The sequence below is a fragment of the Cyprinus carpio genome, chromosome A11 (assembly GCF_018340385.1).
Source record: "Cyprinus carpio isolate SPL01 chromosome A11, ASM1834038v1, whole genome shotgun sequence".
NCBI classification, from domain to species: Eukaryota; Metazoa; Chordata; class Actinopteri; order Cypriniformes; family Cyprinidae; genus Cyprinus; species Cyprinus carpio.
Window position 1 is genome coordinate 18,712,096 of NC_056582.1, and position 19,621 is coordinate 18,731,716.

At 36.9% G+C, this 19,621-nt stretch overlaps 3 protein-coding genes across 4 annotated transcripts; 1 reads left to right on the forward strand and 2 right to left on the reverse strand.

Annotated features, from left to right (window-relative positions):
* Window positions 1-1,879: 1,879 nt before the first annotated feature.
* Window positions 1,880-9,045, reverse strand: tmem44 (transmembrane protein 44). 2 transcript variants are annotated; one of them, XM_042766647.1, is made up of 9 exons: window positions 8,751-9,045; window positions 8,549-8,678; window positions 7,724-7,814; window positions 7,437-7,597; window positions 7,208-7,294; window positions 6,759-6,827; window positions 6,437-6,658; window positions 6,194-6,337; window positions 1,880-2,485 (listed from the first exon to the last, which is right to left on the reverse strand). In XM_042766647.1, the coding sequence occupies exons 1-9, from the start codon at window positions 8,894-8,896 to the stop codon at window positions 2,297-2,299; spliced, it is 1,239 nt and encodes a 412-aa protein (XP_042622581.1). In that variant the 5' UTR covers window positions 8,897-9,045; the 3' UTR covers window positions 1,880-2,296. The 2 variants fall into 2 exon arrangements, with proteins under 2 accessions (XP_042622581.1, XP_042622580.1); XM_042766646.1 differs by having other exon boundaries at window positions 1,885-2,485; window positions 6,759-6,929.
* Window positions 9,046-9,325: 280 nt separating this feature from the next.
* On the reverse strand, window positions 9,326-15,033 carry LOC109106909 (large subunit GTPase 1 homolog). The gene is made up of 14 exons (XM_042766648.1): window positions 14,647-15,033; window positions 14,344-14,470; window positions 13,757-13,879; window positions 13,552-13,672; window positions 13,376-13,462; window positions 13,142-13,202; window positions 12,871-13,065; window positions 11,896-12,240; window positions 11,715-11,820; window positions 11,314-11,453; window positions 10,857-10,980; window positions 10,690-10,769; window positions 10,434-10,607; window positions 9,326-10,001 (listed from the first exon to the last, which is right to left on the reverse strand). The coding sequence occupies exons 1-14, from the start codon at window positions 14,746-14,748 to the stop codon at window positions 9,708-9,710; spliced, it is 2,079 nt and encodes a 692-aa protein (XP_042622582.1). The 5' UTR covers window positions 14,749-15,033; the 3' UTR covers window positions 9,326-9,707.
* A 1,192-nt stretch (window positions 15,034-16,225) lies between these two features.
* On the forward strand, window positions 16,226-18,576 carry fam43a (family with sequence similarity 43 member A). Its single transcript, XM_019098061.2, has one exon. The coding sequence runs from the start codon at window positions 16,416-16,418 to the stop codon at window positions 17,457-17,459; it is 1,044 nt and encodes a 347-aa protein (XP_018953606.2). The 5' UTR covers window positions 16,226-16,415; the 3' UTR covers window positions 17,460-18,576.
* Window positions 18,577-19,621: the final 1,045 nt, after the last annotated feature.

Below are 19,621 nucleotides of genomic sequence, written 5' to 3' on the forward strand. Positions count from 1 at the left end.
GAATTACTGAACACTTACACATTTTTGAATGATTACAATTTTTTTTTTTTTAATAGCTAGTAAACTAGTAATTCTACACATTCTCAACAACTATGCTTTAAGCAGTGTATTAGTAGTTAGTTAGTATGCCACACTCTAAGAAAAGTCTGAGGCACAATCTACTATGTTTAGCTGAAAGAATTTTACCTGCATTTTAAATTATGCATTGTGTTTCCGGGTTACAATGGATAATGTCCTGGAAGATTTTCCATTTTTCTTAAAGTGTACTAACTGATCAACAAACACAATCGCAGGTACAAGCTACTAACAAAGTGTATCATAAATGAACTATTATTTAATTAAAAAAATATTCAATTATTATTATTATCACTATTATTAAATTGAACAATTGCAAATAGCAGCTCAACTCAGTTCATGTGATGTGTGTACTGCTAGGCATCTGTGGTTTCCTCTTTTTGTGTAATTTGGATAGAAAATGTGTGCCTTTTTATTGTCTGAGTCACCTATCAAAAGTTGCCAAACAATTTTTTTTTAAAATTGCTAAATTTGTTGCTAGGTACTTTTGGAAGAAAAAGTTGCTATTGTAGTCTGAAAAGTTGCTAAATTATCAACAAAATTGGTAAGTTGGCAACACTGCATTCTGTGATATTCAGGATATGACGTCACCACAGAGCCATGTGACTGCTCTGAGCTAATCCTTATTGACACTGAGAGAGAGTGACCCTAAGAATTATCTAATCATGCATGCTATACTGCATTAACACGCCATGCATACTGATAAACAGCAATAGGGCTTTATTATATTCAGATAACAACACATACAAGAAGATAGATTGACAAACCTTCCTCTTTTTCCACATGTGTTCAGCTCTACTTCATAGATTAGTTTACTGTCCATAAGCCTGAAGTTACAGCAATACGCTATCTGCCTTAAAATCAATATGATGTGCAACATGCAATAAGTGAAAGTGATGAGTAGAGAAAAAGTGAAATCATGGTGATATAAGAAGCTGTATTGTTTTACTGAGGGACTGTATTATGTAAGAATGAGTTGTCTAGCTATTTGTCCATGTTTTATCTTTTTGTCAGTTCAATCTAACCTTTCAGACTGTTTCAGACACACCTTTCTGGCTGTTTTGAAAGTCAAACTGAGGTCTAACTAGTAACTGCTCTTCTATAATTTACATTGAGGACGTTATTATAATGACTGTTATTATAAGTGACTGAATGCATTAACTGTTCATCTGTTTAGCCAATGTTCAACATGTTTCTGACACAATGTTGGAGATCTTGTGTCTTTGTAGGATGTGATAAAATGACAAGTTTTGAAGCAAACCATTCCTTCAAAACCACACTGGAAAATTTTCTCCAGTAAAAAGCAGAAATGGAGTATCGGAAAAAGACTGAATTTAAATTTGAATTCACGCCACCTTGTTCTGCCCCCTTGTAGCAAGTTCAAGATGACATACAGTACATGTCAATCCAAAAGAAAAGTGCTTGGGCCAATACATTATTCACATTCCCAATGCAAAGCCACCAGGACAAGAAATGTCATCATGTTCTTGACATACTCTAATCAACACATTGTATTGCTATCATGCTTTGAGGAAGTCTAATATCCAACTGTTAAACCCGACTGACTGAGATACAAAGAGCATGGGAGGCCAAGTCTGGATACCAGCGAAGGCGCTGAAAACACTCACAGTCTCGTCTACACCTTATCTCTGGCTGCTGGACTGTGTCCAGTCTGGCTAACTATCAAAATAAAGGAAGTGACCTCCCGACCTGGCGAGCATGCAAAAGGGTGATATTGTTTTTATTAGGGCAGTCAATGTGACACCTCCCTTCATTTGTCAGTGTTCTGTATCGTCTATGAAAACGACAAGTCTGATAAGGTTTTCAGAGCCACCCCATTAATCAACAGCATGGCTCTGGAGAGGAAAGGGACGACAATGGAAAAAGTCCTCAACGTGAATGACAGGGAAGTGCCGGGAGCATTAGTCGCCGTGAGGGAAGGACACAAGAGTAGATCAGCCTTCTAAAGTTGGTAACAATAGGTACTGTATTGTATGAGAAAACTGTCACAACAGCTTTGCAAGTAAACTCAAAACTGTGCTTGACCATCCAAGTTCCATAAAAAAAGCATGTTGGTGATATCAACAATGACATAAATAGCTTTACACTCAGTATATGAACATGACATGTAGTTTTACACTGCTTTATTAAACTTCAAATACACTCAAATCATGTTAATGCATGATCATCAAACCGAGTGGCATCGGGTTTAGTTGTCAGATTATGTGGACGCCAGCTTTTCCGTTAGCTGTGCTGGGTTACAGAAGCAGACATGAGAACCAGGTCTGCCGGTTGACTTTGAAATCGAACCTGCTGGCCACTCCTGGAGAGGGAACGCCTCTGCTTTCTGCAGATCTGCAGGAGCTTCCTCTACCGGGATCCACCGCGTTTTTGTTTCTTCAAAGTCCCACTTCATAAAATCACAGGAAAAAAAATAAATAAATAAGTGTACAGTATGAATATGAATGATAAGAATGAATAAATAAAAATAACATTGGACTTTATTAATAATGATACAAACTTTAAAGCAAAAAAAATAATAATAAAAAAATAGAATCATAAAATAAAAATAAATGTATTTAAAAATAATATAATAAAAAACACAAAAAATAATTTATTAAATTAAAACGCATTGATTGATGATTAAAATTTAATAAATAAAATGCTTATTTTAATTATTTAATTAATAAAATTCCTTGATTAAGTAATTTAATAATTTCAAAATACATTTAATAAATAAAGAAAATAAAAGAAAAAGCATTTAATAAATACATTTAATGAATCATTTAATAAAATGCCTTTAATACGTAATTTAAGAAATAATTGTTAAAGTAGTTACAAATAATAAGTAATTAAAAAGAACATTTTATAGATAAGTAATTAAGATAAGTATAAGTATTCTGCTTTTGTGTTACACAGAACAAAGAAAGCCGTATTGGTTTGAAATGAGATAAAGTTGTAAACATGATGATTTGGGGTCTGTAAAACTTTGTTCTGGGCTAAACTACTCCTTTAAGGGTTGAGTATCTGCACAGGAATGTTTAGTTGCATATAGGCACAGACACAAACAACCCCTCCTCAAAGAACAGAGTTAAGAAAACCCCTTGGCCTGTCCACTGTTCTCCATACATCGGGCGGGTGACAGACCCGCTCTTAAAATAGCAGAGCAGAGGGCCAAATCTCCTGTAGACTGAACAAGCATTTTGTACCACTTCTGATGCAGAAAGTTCCTGCCCTGTTCCTTTATTACAGATCTTAAACAGCAGGACAATTAAGCAACAACAAGAACTTCTAGAACAGCAAGCCCAGCTTTCTCCTTCACAACTGCTTACAGTAAATGACACAATGGAAAGAAATTGCAAGAATCTCCCATTTTGATTTGTCATAGTTCTACCCCAAAACGCCCAAAATATGTTTAATTATTTTGTTCAACTCTCACAGCTAGTTAGGAGTCATTATATAACAAATTATATTACTTATTTTAAAATTCCACCTGGTAACTGATTGTAAACAACAATTTCCTTACAGTAACAGCTATCAGAAATCATACATTTGTCACTGTATCACACACAGTGTCTGAGGAGGTTCACATGCTTAGCTTTTTCCTGTTTAGTGAATAAAACAAAGTTCAATTGTTTTCATCGAGGGTGATTTGCCTATGTTTTAGATTAAATGACATCCTCAATCACTTGGCATTCTTAAAAGCCACTTAAAGAGCCAAGAAAGGACTAGACTGCAACACAAAAACATTTTCAGCAGTACCTACATGTACAATTTCTATTGAGATGTTATATTGAGTGATTAGATTAAAGTCAGTTTTCTTTCAGAAACGTGTGCAAGCAGTAATGATTAAATACGGTAGATAAATCCTTCTGAAACACTGTCAAGACACTCAAACCAAACACATTTATTTTACACATTTTGCATGTGATTTGTTTCAAGTCACCTTTCCTCTTTAAATCAATGCTACCATCTACCCTCAGAAAGCAGTACTGCAGCCACCAATTAATACATTTTATGCTCAATATTAGTTTCTCCAGTGCTTGAAGTGGGCCTGTACCACTTCTAACATGTTGCTGGTACTCAGAGTCATAGCGTCAGTGTCTGGATGATTAGAAATTACACTGTATAAATCACACTACCAGGGGCGCAGCCATCATTTCAGAAGTGAGGGGGACAGAAATGTCAATTTTTTTTTTTTATTTTTTTTTTACAAGTTTTATTTTTCTCTTATTTCTTATTTTTAGTTGGCTAAGAAATCAATATTATAGAATACAATAATTTGTATTTTATAATATTTTTCTCATATTTTCCTAATTTTATATTCTCTGCACTGGCTACCTATTAAGTTCCACATCAGTTTTTCAAAATATTAGTACTAACCTTTAAGGCCCTAAATGGTTTAGCTCCTGCATACATAACTAGTCTTCTATCATGCAACAATACCTCCCGCACCCTAAGGTCGCAAAAGTCTGGACTCCTGGTAGTTCCTTGGATAGCAAAGACCACTAAAGGAGGTAGAGCTTTTTTACATTTGGCTCCCAAACTCTGGAATAGGATTGGCATCCCGTGATAACTAGGAATTACACAAGCTCTAGTCTGAATCCAGCCCTTACAAAGACCTGAGATGACAGAACACCTGAGAAGAGATGATGTCACAAAGCAAGAGTGATAAGAGTGAATTTTGGATCTGTGGCCAGGCAACTCCCCAGATCTCAATCCCATAGAGAACCTGTGGTCAGTCCTCAAAAGGCGAGTGGACAAGCAGAAGCCCCAAAATTGTGATCAACTCCGAGAACTAATAAGGCAAGAATGAATCACCATCAGTCAGGATTTGGCCCAGAAGCTAACATCCAGCAAGCCAGAGCGAATTGCAGAGGTTGTGAAGAACAACGGTCAACACTGTAAATATTGACTCATTATATTTTTGTGCCAATAAAAGCCTTTAAAACTTATGATATGCTTTTCATTGATTTTCACTATACCATAGAAACTTGGAAAAATTATCTACAAATACTGAAGCAGCAAACTTTTCAAAACACAAAATTTATGTCACTGCCAAAACTTTTGGCCATGACTGTACAAATAAAACATCAAGTCATGCACAGACTATCTTGTCTCTTTGAATTTAAATCTAGATTTATTCACACCAGCCTTTGAAAACCTCTATGGGAACACACTTGTCAGAAAGTCAGAAACCTGTCCCCCGCGTATTCTACGCCCATGCACACACTACCCAGGAGGGGTCACCTCTCATCTCTACAAAATTACATGAATGAATGCAAGCGTAGTCGGTCTATCTCAGGGGTTTTCAATGTGTGGGTCACGAGAATGTCAGGGGGGGATGCAGAGTAGTAGAATAATAATTCATTATTGATTACTAATTTGAATAAGTACATAATTAAAACAATACTTTATAAATCAAAAGAAGTAGGTTTTTGCGATCGCATCTTTTTAAACCAGTAAACTCCTGGAAAGTCAGAGGATCCAGTAAGCAAATTCAAACAGCAAGTTCAAAACAATGAGTACTGCCACTTCTTTTTTCCCCCCATGTATTAGGTTGTGTTAGTTTAATTAATGAAAAATTATATACTATAATTTTATATATTATTTAAGAATAGATAGATAGACAGACAGACAGATAAAGTAAAAAAAACATCATTTTTATAAATATAATTTTTTTAAAATAAAAATATCTAAAATTACAATGGTTACAATTTATTTATAATATATCTTATATATTTTATATTTATAGCATTTGTAATAATATAATGAATAATGAATGAAAAAATTTAAGTCTATTATAATTTTTAAGGTTATATACTTAAATTATAAATATACTAAATTATGATATACATCTAAATAATACATGGATACATTTTATTTTAGTTTTATATATTTATTATATATTTTTTATGTAATTTTTTTACCACTATTTTATTCATTTATTTTTTATTTATGTTCTATTTTCATTTTACTTATAACTTGTTTTGTGCATAAACAAATTCAGCTATATGAAATCACGCGTGTAGGTCTCAGATTCTCAGACAGTACAGGTCGGGTCATTTCATTTTGAGTCATGTCAAAGCTCTGAAAAGAAAAAGAATGGTGTTCTAACCTCTAGTTCAGAGCCAACAGAGGACGAATCAGTCGAGGTACCAGAAGAACACTGTTCATCAACCCGCACCACCCTGACAGTCCTCTTTAGAGGAAGACTCTCTGAAGAGCCGTCCCGTGAGATGGTCACCTCCTTGAGACAAACCTGGAAGAGGCACCAGTCAAATATACCATGACTTTCGATAGACAACTATTATTATAACCATAAAACCGCTTAACCAATAAAAAAAAAAAAAGTGCAAACCTTCCTCATTGGCTGTATGTTGACATCCATGTAGAGTCCCATGTCAGTCCCTTTGGGAGAAATGCCTCTTGCTGAGAGGTGCTTCTTCCTGTAGCATTCAACATTGTTGTTACACAGCTGACCCGCGACAGAAGAGTCACCTAGTAAAGATTCAGTATCCGAGTCTAAAGACCGGACAGAAGGGCGTTTATGATTGGATCTGTAACAGATGATGACCACAATCTGAACATCAAAGTTAAAGAGCGGACTGAGAACACTGGTACATTAAATGCAGTCTTTTCAAACTTCAAAAGAGTCATTTATAGTCTGTGTCAAAGGATACAAAAAGATCCAAAATTGCACAGCTGATAGCAGAGAGTATCCATGGCATTGCTTTGACAAAAGATCTTGGCTGCATGTCATAGAGAAGAATGGCAGATGCATAAAGAGATCCAGCTACAGAACACAGAACTCTAGAGCACACATGCACAGCAGAATTCTGCTCTCCTCTATACTGCAAAAAAAGACACATTGGGACAGTTTTATCAGCTGTTTGGACTCTGACGGCACCCATTCACTGAAGAGGATCCACTGGTGATCAACTGACGTAATGCTAAATTTCTCCAAATCTGTTCTGATGAAGAAACAAACTCATCTACATCTTGGATGGCTTGGAGAACATTTTCAGCTAATTTTCCTTTTTATGTGACCTATTTCTTTAAGCCAAACAAAAGGAATGAAGAGCTCAAAATAAATATTTAGATTGCAAAAGTGCTCACAAATGCTACTCACAGCTTTCAGGATGAAGGGAAGCTTAGCAGTCCAGCTGATTGCGAAGGACAGAAGACCCAGCATGTAACCAAGGTTCTCAGTATGGTCCTGTTCCCAAAAGACACAAGCAAAGTCACACTTGCTTAAAACGGACCTATCAGTATTTTGCATATGTTATAAGTTTACATATAGTATCAGATATGGCACGGCTCTATATACTCCGGTCTCTTTTGACAATGAGTTTACTTACATTGAGGAACATTCCGAGTGGTCTCCTCATGGTTGGAGATACCTTTACTGGAGTTGAATGGACAGGCAAACCCAGGTAGACATTGCCGCCCATTACAAACAGCAGACACACCACTAGAGAATTCTGCCTCCTTCTCCTGGACACCATTCTCATTTTCTTTCCTAAGAACATGATTGATAAGTAATTTATTGTGGTAGATGATTGAAAGCACAATTATACCAATGAGTGATACATGTATATATAAATATATACATAGAGAGAGAGAGAGAGAGAAATCAAATCCTTACCCTTTTTTGACTTGTACCATAAATAAATGGAGAAAGATATTGACAGGAAATGGACAACATCCAAAATTGCCATATATGAAGCCATAGAAATCTGCAACAGATGGACAGAACATGTGACTTTCATTTAACGTACTTTTTATAAGAAAGTACAGTATGTAACACCCCATCTAGTATGTTAGCTTGTGGTATGGTCAATTTTGTGGGTAATAATGGAATTGTTTATAGTTAAACCATTATTATTACAGAAATCATGAAAAAAAAATTTTTTTATAAACTTGTGCTTTTGTTCTTTGACGTTAAATGGAGTATTTGAACATTTTTCCACTCCTTTGCAGATTGTAAGTTATAGGATACATACATCTGAATGTTTCTTTTTGTCATTAAAAACAAAACTTTTGCGATTCGACTGCTTTTGTTGTGCGTTAAAGCTGATACATGTAATTGTAGAAAATCTTCATCCAGGTCTTCATTCTTGAATTAGGTCATATTAAGGTTTTAGTTTGATCAGTGGTCTGACATGCACATCAACATACATATATCAAAGTCACCAAATCCAACAAAGGCAGCATTAGAGATCAGTTAACGCCCTTTATTTTACACAAAAGGCTTTAATGTTACCCCAAAACACCGTGATGATGTCTAAACCTTTTACTTTATATCCTAGAAAGCACATTAATGTGAACAGCTGCTGATATCAAGCAGTCTCATGCCATTGAACGGTAGCTCTTCCGGCCGACAGGTGTACAAACAGTCATTGATTCAAAGCTTTTGAGGTAATAATAAAACTCCTCAGTGAAATTTGAGAACTTTAAACTGATTTCTCACCTGAAAATCAAACTGTTTTGAAAGTAAAGCGCCCACTGCGCTGCACAAGTTACCCACGAAGCAATACAAAGCGCAGACTGCTTCATCACCCCAACTCTTGCTTCGCGTTTTGCATCTGTGATAAAGAAGACTGAGAGGGAGCGACGAATGAAGAGTTCATCCATTTACAAACTTCGGCTACTTTTAGTCACACCACACTCACAGTGAACAGGAAACCAGTAACATCAAAGCAGACAAGACGTAAAGAGCAGCCGAGATGCAAGTATGTTCTTCATATGTCGAAAGACAGCCTTTAACAAACTCTGGGCTCCATCGGTAGACAATGTCTAAGACTGGCATTTTATCCATGTGTTTCACTTAAGCTGTCATCCATTGAAGGAGAAGAAACACTGAGAAAATCAAAATGTTTGTTTCTAACTTCTATCATTAGCTGCCAGCTGTATGGATGTAACGTTAGTGAAACCGCCCGTCAATCACCTGTATTTTTTTAGGTAACGCCCACATGCGTATCTCATACATATTAATTACGTACTCTGACGTTCATCCAGTTGATTGGCTGTAAGGCTGCGGATAGAAAGTGGACTCTAGCCAGTCCTGTACTCGCAAATCTATTTTATTATATACGTGTGTGTGTGTGCGTGTGCAAAATGCATGTATTTTATGACCTTTTGTCACTGAGAAACTGCATGTAATATATTTCCAAATATGTGATTGAAAGTAGTAAGAAAGTTGCAAGAGATAATATCCAATCTCAGCATCAAAAATACATACGTTCCATTCTAAATTAACAATTATTTTATTTCATTTTTCATTAAAAAGGTAATTTACAAACCTTTGGCTATTAGTACCATTCATTTCCACACAATCTCATATATAAATAGTATTACAGCTTGGAAAAAAAAAATGCAGTACTAATGATAAATTTGATACAAATAATAACAAATTAGAAACTGTCACTAAACTTAAAGGATCATTGTCAGCTTTGTTAGACATCCATATATTCTACTAAATGTTATCCACAATTTTAGTAAAGAATACAATTCCTTTCAATGACATTTAAAGAGGGCTTCTTTTATTAGCATGTGCCTGTGTTCTTTAATCTCTTCATCCCAAACACTGAAAGAATACAGAGGGATAGTTTGTTATTATAAGTGATATTTTAAACAAAGAGGAATTTCCAGCAGCATTTATCAATTACATCTAGGTATGAGCCATTGTGAAAGTACGGTCTTTGCAATAAAGAGTGTATCCAATCCAAACATCTTAGAATATGGATTATGCATAGATGTTTGTTGAGTCTTCTCACTTTCTCCTTCTTGTTCCGGTTACCATGTTTTTTCCAAGGTTTCCCAATCTGTTGCTCTGTATTTGCGTTTAAAGGCCCAACAGGACCACTTCCGGGCTTATAACCCATCACCATCTGCACACCCTTGGTCAGCGCTTGCACATTTTCCTATGAAATATGACAGATGAAAAGTGTGAAAAGTGACGTGACATACAGCCAAGTATGGTGACCTATACTCAGAATTCGTGCTTTTGCATTTAACCCATCCAAAGTGCACACACACAGCGGTGAACACACACACACTGTGAACACACACCCGGAGCAGTGGGCAGTCATTTATGCTGCGGCGCCCGGGGTGCAGTTGGGGGTTCGGTGTCTTGCTCAAGGACACCTCAGTCGTGGTATTGCCGGCCCGAGACTCGAACCCACAACTTAAGGGTTAGGAGTCAAACTCTCTAACCATTAGGCCACAACTTCCCCTGATTATGAGCATTATGAGTGATTTTAACTTAAAAACGAAAAATCAATTATTTCATTTTCAGTAGCCATGTAATGCACAGGCAGGCACTGCCTCAAACCCATTCAAGGAATGAATCTCACCTGATGAAAGAAATGTTTATCCACTGTGTTCTCTATGCGTCTGACTTTTTCTGGTTTGTCAGCATGGCTAGCAATCTGTTGGAATCCTCCACTCTGCCTGGCAAACCTGGCGTGCTGAGGCTGGAAGTCTTGAGTGTTGATGTGAGGTGGAGGGTCGCAGTAAAGGAGTTTACCCTGCAGAACATCAGATAGGAACAGGTTAGCATCTCTCATTCTCCATGATTATAACTATAGAAAACCATGAAAAGGCACTTACATTGACATAGTCTTTCAAAATATAACGAGCTGATCTTGATTGGTCTGGCTGGCCATGTGCTGTCATGAAGCCTCTCATATCTGCATGTAGAGAATACATTATGATTGGTCTATTGTAGCAGGGTTGGTCAAGTGTGGTGTGAAATGCCTTAATGAAAGAAAACTGACATCCATATGCCATGAGCAGCTCCTCGTGAGTCGGGGGTCGATCGGGGTCCTCGTCCTCCCTCGGTCTGATGATGTTGATACCGTAGGTCCCCTCCAGCACAGTTCGAGGGATAGTCTGACATACGTATTTAGGTTAAGGGCAACTACAAAAAATTCAAACTACAAAAAAATGCCATACAATTTACCACACTAATTAAAAAAACTTAATATACATTGGTATTCAAAAGTTTGGTATTACAAATACGCTGCAGCACAACTGTTACTTACTTCAAATTGTAATCATGGTTCCCACAAAAATATTAAGCAGCACAACTGTTACTTACTTCAAATTGTAAACTGTAGTTCTGATCAAATAATTGCAGTCTTGGTGAGCATAAGAGACTTAAAACCAACCCCAGACTCGAATGGTAGTGTGTTAAAAATGCAATTATCATGATCCTTGTTGTTTAAAGGTTATCAAAGAGATGGCTGGAACGTGATCTCTCATCTGATCGATGGGTAGGATCCCGCTGCAAATCATCTCGGCTTTGGTGGACACAAAGGAAGGCATGACCAGTTCGGGACAATCACACAGACAGAGACCAGGATCAACAAACACACCAATAGTCAATAAGAAGTAACCAATAGTCAATGAAACTGACATAATAAAACCATACAATTAAAACATGACACACACACAGACAACTAACTAAATTCTTGATAAATACTTCATTACAACTACTTGAAAACAACTACAAAACAGCTACATAATGTAAAGGGAAGAAGTAGTTTGTCCCTAAGAGTGATTCAAGGGCGAAAATGTGAAGAGTTAACTTTCAATAACTCTATTGTGGATTGTTCATTAATTAGATTAAATACTCACCTGAAAATGCTTTGTGTGTCCAGGTGTAGCTGAAACTGAGACTTTCTTATTCCTCAGGATGGTGTTGATGGTAGAGCTTTTTCCAACATTGGGATATCCCACCTTTTTTAGAATTTAGAGTTGAAATATGAACATGAGTTCTGAAGCACAGTGACAATGTTTAAATGTCATTTAAACTCCCCAACCAACTGTGATTTGTCCATCTTTGTATGTCGGCCCAGAATGCACAGACTTAAACATTTCCAGCAGCTCATTTTTGCGTAACAAACGGCTTGAGTTGTAGAAAGATGAAACCGCTGAGGATTCAGGTTTCTCCTCAGCATGATCTTCGTCTCCTGATTCCTCAGAGCATGTCTGCCATTCTGTCTCATCAACACAGACTCTTGCTTCTTCAGTTTCCTCCTCTTCATCCTGCGCACTCTCATCTTTCTCTTCATTTGTTGAAGTGCTATGCTCCTCACGGAGATCTGTGGCATTTTTGGAGCTTGCTTCCTGTTCCGTATCACTCTGATCCTCTTCGTCCTTCAGTTCTTCTCCCAACCACCAAACATGGAAAAGAAACAGAATAATGAACACAGTTCTCTTCAAAGAAATAATGCTTTTGAAAATAACGGATGGATTCAATACAAAGTGTTTGTGTCATTTAAACTTTTTTAAAAATGTTAATGGAAACCTAGAAAGGCCCACCAAGGCTGCATGTATCTGATACATACGTACAATAAAAAGAGTAACATATTTGAAATATTATTGCAATTTTAAATAATTGTTTTAATATTAATATTATATATATATATATATATATATATATATATATATATATATATATATATATATATATATATATATAAAGTAATTTATTCCTGTGATGCAAAGCAGAATTTTCAGCAATATTACTCCAGTCTCTAGTGTCACATGATCCTTCAGAAATCATTCTAATATGCTGATTTGGTGCTCAAGAAGCGTTTCTTTTTATCAGTATTATTATAATCAATGTAGAAACAGTTTTTTTTATGAAAAATTTGGATTCTTCTATGAATACAAGGTTAAAAAAAAACACATTTTTGTTCTACATTTTTTGTTATATTACTTGAAGCTCGCAAACCCCAAATTAAATCCTACTATCAACAACTAAAAAGAGTTTTAGTGCATCACTGTAGATCCATATATTACCTTCTCCTCTGCCTCGAGTCGTTGTGCCTCAGCTAAAGCGGACCAGAACACTGCTCTGATCCCCTCTTTCTGGAAGTATCGGGCCCAAGCTCGTCTCTGTTCTCTTGTGAGAAGGTCCGCTTTGTTCAGCAGAAGCATGTTTACTTTATGAACTGTGACCTCTTTTACATATTTTTCCTGATGGAGACAGAAATTAAAGCATGATTAAGAAAGAAAGAAAGAAAAGAGGTGTGAGTGTAATTGTCTTTCTTACAAGATCTGGACAGCGGAAGAGAAGTGGGTTTCTGGCATCAACGATTTGAACCACAACATCACTGAGGATAAAGCAAAAAATAGTATTCTAAGAAACCATTTTGATTCCTACATCAAAGTGTGATTAGATGCAAAATGCAAAAAAAAAAGCTCACCTTCTCTCAATGACTCTCCAGAGTTGCCTCCAGAAATCAAGATTCCTCTCAAAAGGGGTAAGAATAAAAAAAAAGCTCACCTTCTCTCAATGACTCTCCAGAGTTGCCTCCAGAAATCAAGATTCCTCTCAAAAGGGGTAAGAATCAGCTTCTGTTCCTCTTCCAACCTATTACAGAAATACATTTGTTCACAAACACTTATCCTGCTGGAGAACTGGATTTGCTAGTCTTTGGACTAAATTTATCAAACATTCACCGAGCCAGTTCTCTTCTCCATGTAAGGAAACGGTCCCTCTCGTTTTGCTGCAGAACATAATTACATAAACCACAATCAAAAGCACAACAACAGTGACGGAACACAACGCTGAATACACGAGCTTTTGCATAATTGTGTGTCTACAACAGATCAATGGAATTTTAATACAGGTTTAAAGAAATCACATTTAAACACACAACAACACACCTTCGGGGAATCCGTAAGAACTGTTTGTTGTCCTCGTGGAGTTTCTTCAGTCGTGTGGTCTCCTCAGTAGAAAGCAAGCCGGCCCTCGCCTCAGCTGGGACAAACTTTATATTCAGCTTCTCTGCAAAATAAAACACCACATGTATTATTCTGTTCCAAACAGTATTATTAAACTGTTATTAATATACTATTATAGTTTTTATATTAATATTTTCCGTTTTCATTTTAATCTTAGTTAATTTTTTGTCATTTTGATTTTTATAAATCTTTTCTTTTTTAATATAGGTATTTATTGTTTATTTTATTGCAGTTTTAACTTTTATTTATTTCCAATAATTTTAGTGCTTCACCTTAACCTTATTTCAGATAGTTGCCAAGGCAACCTTTCTAATTTTTTGCTTAGTTTAAGCTTTTCAAATAATATCATTCTAATATTTATTGTATATTTTATTCCATTTTAATCCATTTCAGATTCATTTAAATTAATATATATTAAAAAAAAATCTAATGGTTTTAGTGAACAATAATAACCCGGATTCCTAGAAGAAATCATACAAATTATCCAGAGATATAATCAACACCTACCTGCAACAAATTCAGTTCCAGCAAGTTCAGCTGTGGCCAGAAAGTCATCCAGAGAGCTCTGCTCTGTGACAGACTGCAGGTTGAGTCGACCCCAATCATATCCATCATTCAGCTCACTGGTGTGAAGCTAAAAGACAGAAAACAATTAGAATACAATCAGATCCACGTCTAGTTTCCCCCTTGCATAAAGAAAAAAAAAAAACAATCATTTCAAGATAATTTGTAGTCCACATGTTTCGCCCTACTGACATTGTGGTGACTGACTGCAAAAAAAAAAAAAAAAATCATGTCACTTTTTCTTACCCATGTGTCATTTCTCCTGTATCCACGGCCTGCGTTCAGTCTCTCCTTTATTAAAGCTCTCCCCAACCCAGAGCCCTGTCCACGAGTCTTCTTCATTCCCATATTATAGATTTTTACACGGTTAAACAGCAATATAAATGTATAAGTAAGCCATTCGTTGATATACGAGTAGATAAAACTTCACCCATGTGACATGTTTGTTGTGGAAAGACGTCACATGGAATGGTTTATGAGAGGAACCTCTTCTTTAGAGACCTAATGCGATTAGATCCGGAATATAAATAATGTGCTTTCACGTTCGTTCATCTAATTGGATCACGTATGTTTACATTTTAAAGGCTGATTGAATTTACTGAAAAAGAGGCGAAAAGACCATAGACAGTAAAAGAATCGTCGCTAAGCTTTTGATTTGTTCCAGGGGTCTCGCTAAAATATGTCCGAGGGGAAACAAAGGCTGCGCTTTGAATAGTTCCGGATGTACAGTCGTTTTTGCAAACTGCTTGTAGCCACTAGCCACTGAACAAAAATAGACTGTTCCCTTGCATTGCTGGCATGCCACCAGTAGAGGACATCACATAACAAGCTTCTAATTCGCCCAAACCCTTCTTGCTCCATGCCTCCCTAATGGTGACTGTGATTTCACCAAGTACAACCATAGACTGTATAAAAACAGCACATGTTTCTGGATCAACATCCTTGTTGATCCTGGAACAACTTTCCAATTAACCAATCAGAACTGAGGTATTACTTTTTAGGAAATATTTGTTTTAGGCTTACGATGAGGTTTATGTGCTTCTACACCCTTGTTAAGCAGCTATCATTTCACACTGAGTTTAGGAATAAATTATGATTTTGGACAAAAGATGTTGATCCGGGAACATGTCTTACTTGGCAAAATCACAGCGACCCTCTCTAATTTAGGGTAGGAGAGAGGTGATAATTATGCTACATTCAATAATTGAAATATTTAATTAATAATTAAACAACAACAACAACAACAATAATAATAATAATAATAATAATAATAATAATACATGTAATGCTTATAATATTTAACCAATACTTATACACTAATACTAATTATACTAATATTATTATTATTATTATACAGGTCGCATACTTAAAAATTCCATTATTGTAGCATATGTTGTAATAATAATAATAATAAATTACAGTGTATTAATATATTTATTTGTATTACATTCAGTATTATTGGTTTTATTACATTTTAACATTATAGAAATTCAAAGAAAGTTTCACATCGAAATCAGTAAATATATTTGCTTTTGACAAACATTTTATTGTCCCCAAACGAGACAAAATTAAATTATGTCTTTACACCTTGACATGCGCATAAGTTTGCACAGAAATGAGAACAAATAAGCCGCTTTCAAACACTTAAAATAAATAAATATCCTTAATAAATAAATATATGGAAACAGCTGGGCGAACAATCCCAGTCCCAGACAGCTTCAGGTCCGGTTTGGTATCGTCCTCACTCTGTCGACCCCTCCGTGAGGCTGAGATGGTTTATTCCGGTATATAAGTAGCTGCTTCACGCTTGTTCTGTACAGAGTGTTATTTAGCGATGCTGATATCATAGTGTCAGATGCGATACTCCTCCGCTCACGTCTATGAAGTGCTCTGCAACTTTGAAAATGTCTTAAAGCAAGCCGATAGATGACTAGAGCCTGTTCCGCGGTAGAATTAAGGCGTGATAGAATTACTAGAGTGCACTTAGCATCTTCACTTTCCTCAACTCGACCATTATGTTGTCTTGGAAGAAGAGCAAGTTCGAGCTGATTGAGGAAGACAAGCAGCAGTCCAAGCAGAAGGGCTATGCCGTGAGCCTCAACTACTCCGCGCTCACCTCCTTCGCCAAATCCTGCCCGGAAAGCGCACTCAACAGAGTCGGGAGCATGTTCAAATCCAAGAGGAAAAAGGTGAAAATCACCAGCGAGGACCCTACGTATACGGTGTTGTACCTGGGGAACGCCACCACCATCCAGTCCAAGGGGGACGGATGCACGGACGTGGCCGTCAGTAAGATCTGGGGCAAGAGCGAGATGGGCAAGAACGGGACCAAGATGAAGTTGACCATCAGCTCGCAGGGCATCCGCATGGTCCACGTCGACGAAAAGGCGAAGAGACCAGGACATCTGTATTTATTGCACAGGATCACCTACTGTGTCGCAGACCCGCGGCTCCCCAAGATCTTCGCCTGGATCTACCGGCACGAGATGAAGCACAAGGCGGTGATGCTGCGCTGTCACGCCGTGCTGGTGTCCAAGCCGGAGAAGGCGAAGGCCATGGCGCTGCTCCTCTACCAGACCTCAGCGACAGCACTGGCCGAGTTTAAAAGACTCAAAAGAAGGGACGATGCCAGGCACCAGCAACAGCAGTTGATCGGGGAGCAACCGATTCCCCTGGTGCCTTTGAGGAAGCTGCTAAACGGACAGTGTTACTACAAACCCCCGGTGGAGCGCAGCAGGAGCGCACCCAAGCTGGGCTCCATCACGGAGGACCTGATCGGGGAGGAGGAGGAGGAGAAAGCCATGCACTTTGAGTGCGAGGATATTCTGGACACCGACAGCGACTGTGTGGCCAACGACAAACAAGAACTGTGCCAGATTATCAATGACTTGGGCTCCATGAGTATTGGGAACGACGTGCAGACTCTAAAAGCCGATTTGAGGGTGACTCGCCTGCTGTCCGGCGAGAGCACGGGCAGCGAGTCCTCCATAGACGGCAACCAAGAGACTATTTCTCTTTCCAGTGGCATTGTGGATGGGAAAATGCAAGAAGTCGGCTGATCTTTCTCGAAGATCTAAAGACAAACTAGTGCGCAATGACATGCGATGCTTCATGGTAAAGATGATGATGAAGAGCGTTTGGATGCATGAATGTGCCACTTGACTTGAAAGCGCGCTGTAAGGAGTCACGGGATGTGAGCTGCCTACCTAGACATGTCTGGGCCAAAACTGCTGCACACTGTAAAAAGAAAAAAAAGTGTATTAAAATTTGATTTCCGCCTTAAGTAAAAACAAAGTGATGCCAAAGTTATAATCTGCACTTTTTCAAACATTTTACTGATTAAAAGAGTTTAGTTTAAATGTAAAAAAAAAAAAAAAAAAAAAAAAAAAAAAAAAAAAAAAAACATTCTCAATGGATGGAAACCGAGACAAAAAAAACAAATAAATAAATAAATAAATAAAAACTTTTGAGTTCAGCTGCCTCGGAGTGCCCCAAAATGCTGTCTAGGTAGGCAACTCAGGTATTGAGACACAAGCCATGGAGGTGGACTTAAGAGACACTCGCACAGTAATCCCTCATTAGGGGTCTGGATGGAAGCACTAGAGTTGCTCTGCGCAATAAGACGCTTAAAGTCTCTGCTTAACCCTTACTATGGTGTAAGAGGTTTTAGGAATGATCTTGTTTACCTAATAAGTTTCCTCAAGGAAATGTTTTTTCTTTTTCTCTTTTTCTTTCTTTCTTTTTTTTTTTTACTGAGAAAAACAGCAGTCCAGAAATTTATCTTTCTTTCTTTCTTTCTTTCTTTCTTTCTTTCTTTCTTTCTTTCTTTCTTTCTTTCTTTCTTTCTTTCTTTCTTTCTTCTGAAAGAAGTGGTGTCTAAACTAACTGAACAATGATTTACAAAACTACTTTCCTTTCAGGATGTTCCATTTGTTTTTGTTTTTTTTTATTTTTGCACTGTGGTGGAATTCAGTATTATGTTATTATTTATGTGCATAATGTTGTTTTGCTATACATGTTTTTAAAGACATAAATGTTTTATCTTTGCTGTGCAAAAGAGACAATTTTCCTGATGTACTGAGGTGTATATATGAAATACATGATGTGTAAACAAAATGCATTATTTTTAAGCAATGTGATTTGTTTATGTGAACAACAATAAAAATGTAAAATGTACATCAATGTTGAATATTCTTTGCAAAGTTAGCTAAAAACCAAGTAGATATGTAGGCCATTTGTTAATAGCCCTCGTGTTTGCGTTTTGTTAATTTTCTTTTTCTTTTACCTCAAAATTCTAATGTAATATCACATTGGACTAAACCTTACCGACTTTGCTCAAACATGGTTTAACAGCCCAAAAATATTTTGATATTCAAAACAAATTGTCAACAGTTAGACAACTTGAACAGGTTTAGCTGTTTAAATTGGCTGTCACATTTACCTGTCTTGCTCTCAAGTGTGCTTTCAGAAGCACACAGGCACCATATTACGTTCCCTTCGGAATCTCACAATAACTGGCACATTTTCCATTGCCACTTGAGGGGAAGCTACACATTCCCTGTGGTGAGAGTGCTGATGGGAGTGTTAATAATGCCTGCAGAGCTGTCACTTCCTACAGCAGTAGTGGCATAAACTAGCAGCTCTTTATTACTGTACTTGTTCTGTGGCCTCCTTTCAGATCTTCAATTGTAAACAAGTGAGAAATTATGGTGGCGAAGAGAAGTTTAGTCACAGTTACCAGGCAGAATCTATAAATCAATCATTTCATAATATGCTAAACTCATTATTAGACCAATGAACTGTAACTGAATTTAATCAGGGAAAAGTAAGCCTAACTATTTGTACAGTTGAGAAATAAACCTACTTACTTATTAGACATGATAATATATACTATACAGTTTCAGATCTGAAGACTTTTCCAGCAGTCAAAGCATCAAAGCAGTTCCAATCATCCTTTGCTCTCATTTTCCCACCTCCATGGGATTCACCATCAAAAGCTTCCATATGTATATGTAACACTGCATAGTGCAGAACAATAAATGGATATGCTAAAATGAGTCTGTATATGATATAACTGGCACACATGCAGCAAGGGAACAGCCTGTTACCTAACTTTAAAATGCATTTCAGCTTCTGTGCTGGTCCTTCATTTATGGAGCTTATTAATTGTATATAATTCACAAAATGTACATTTGATCGCAGGTGCATTAACAGATATAGA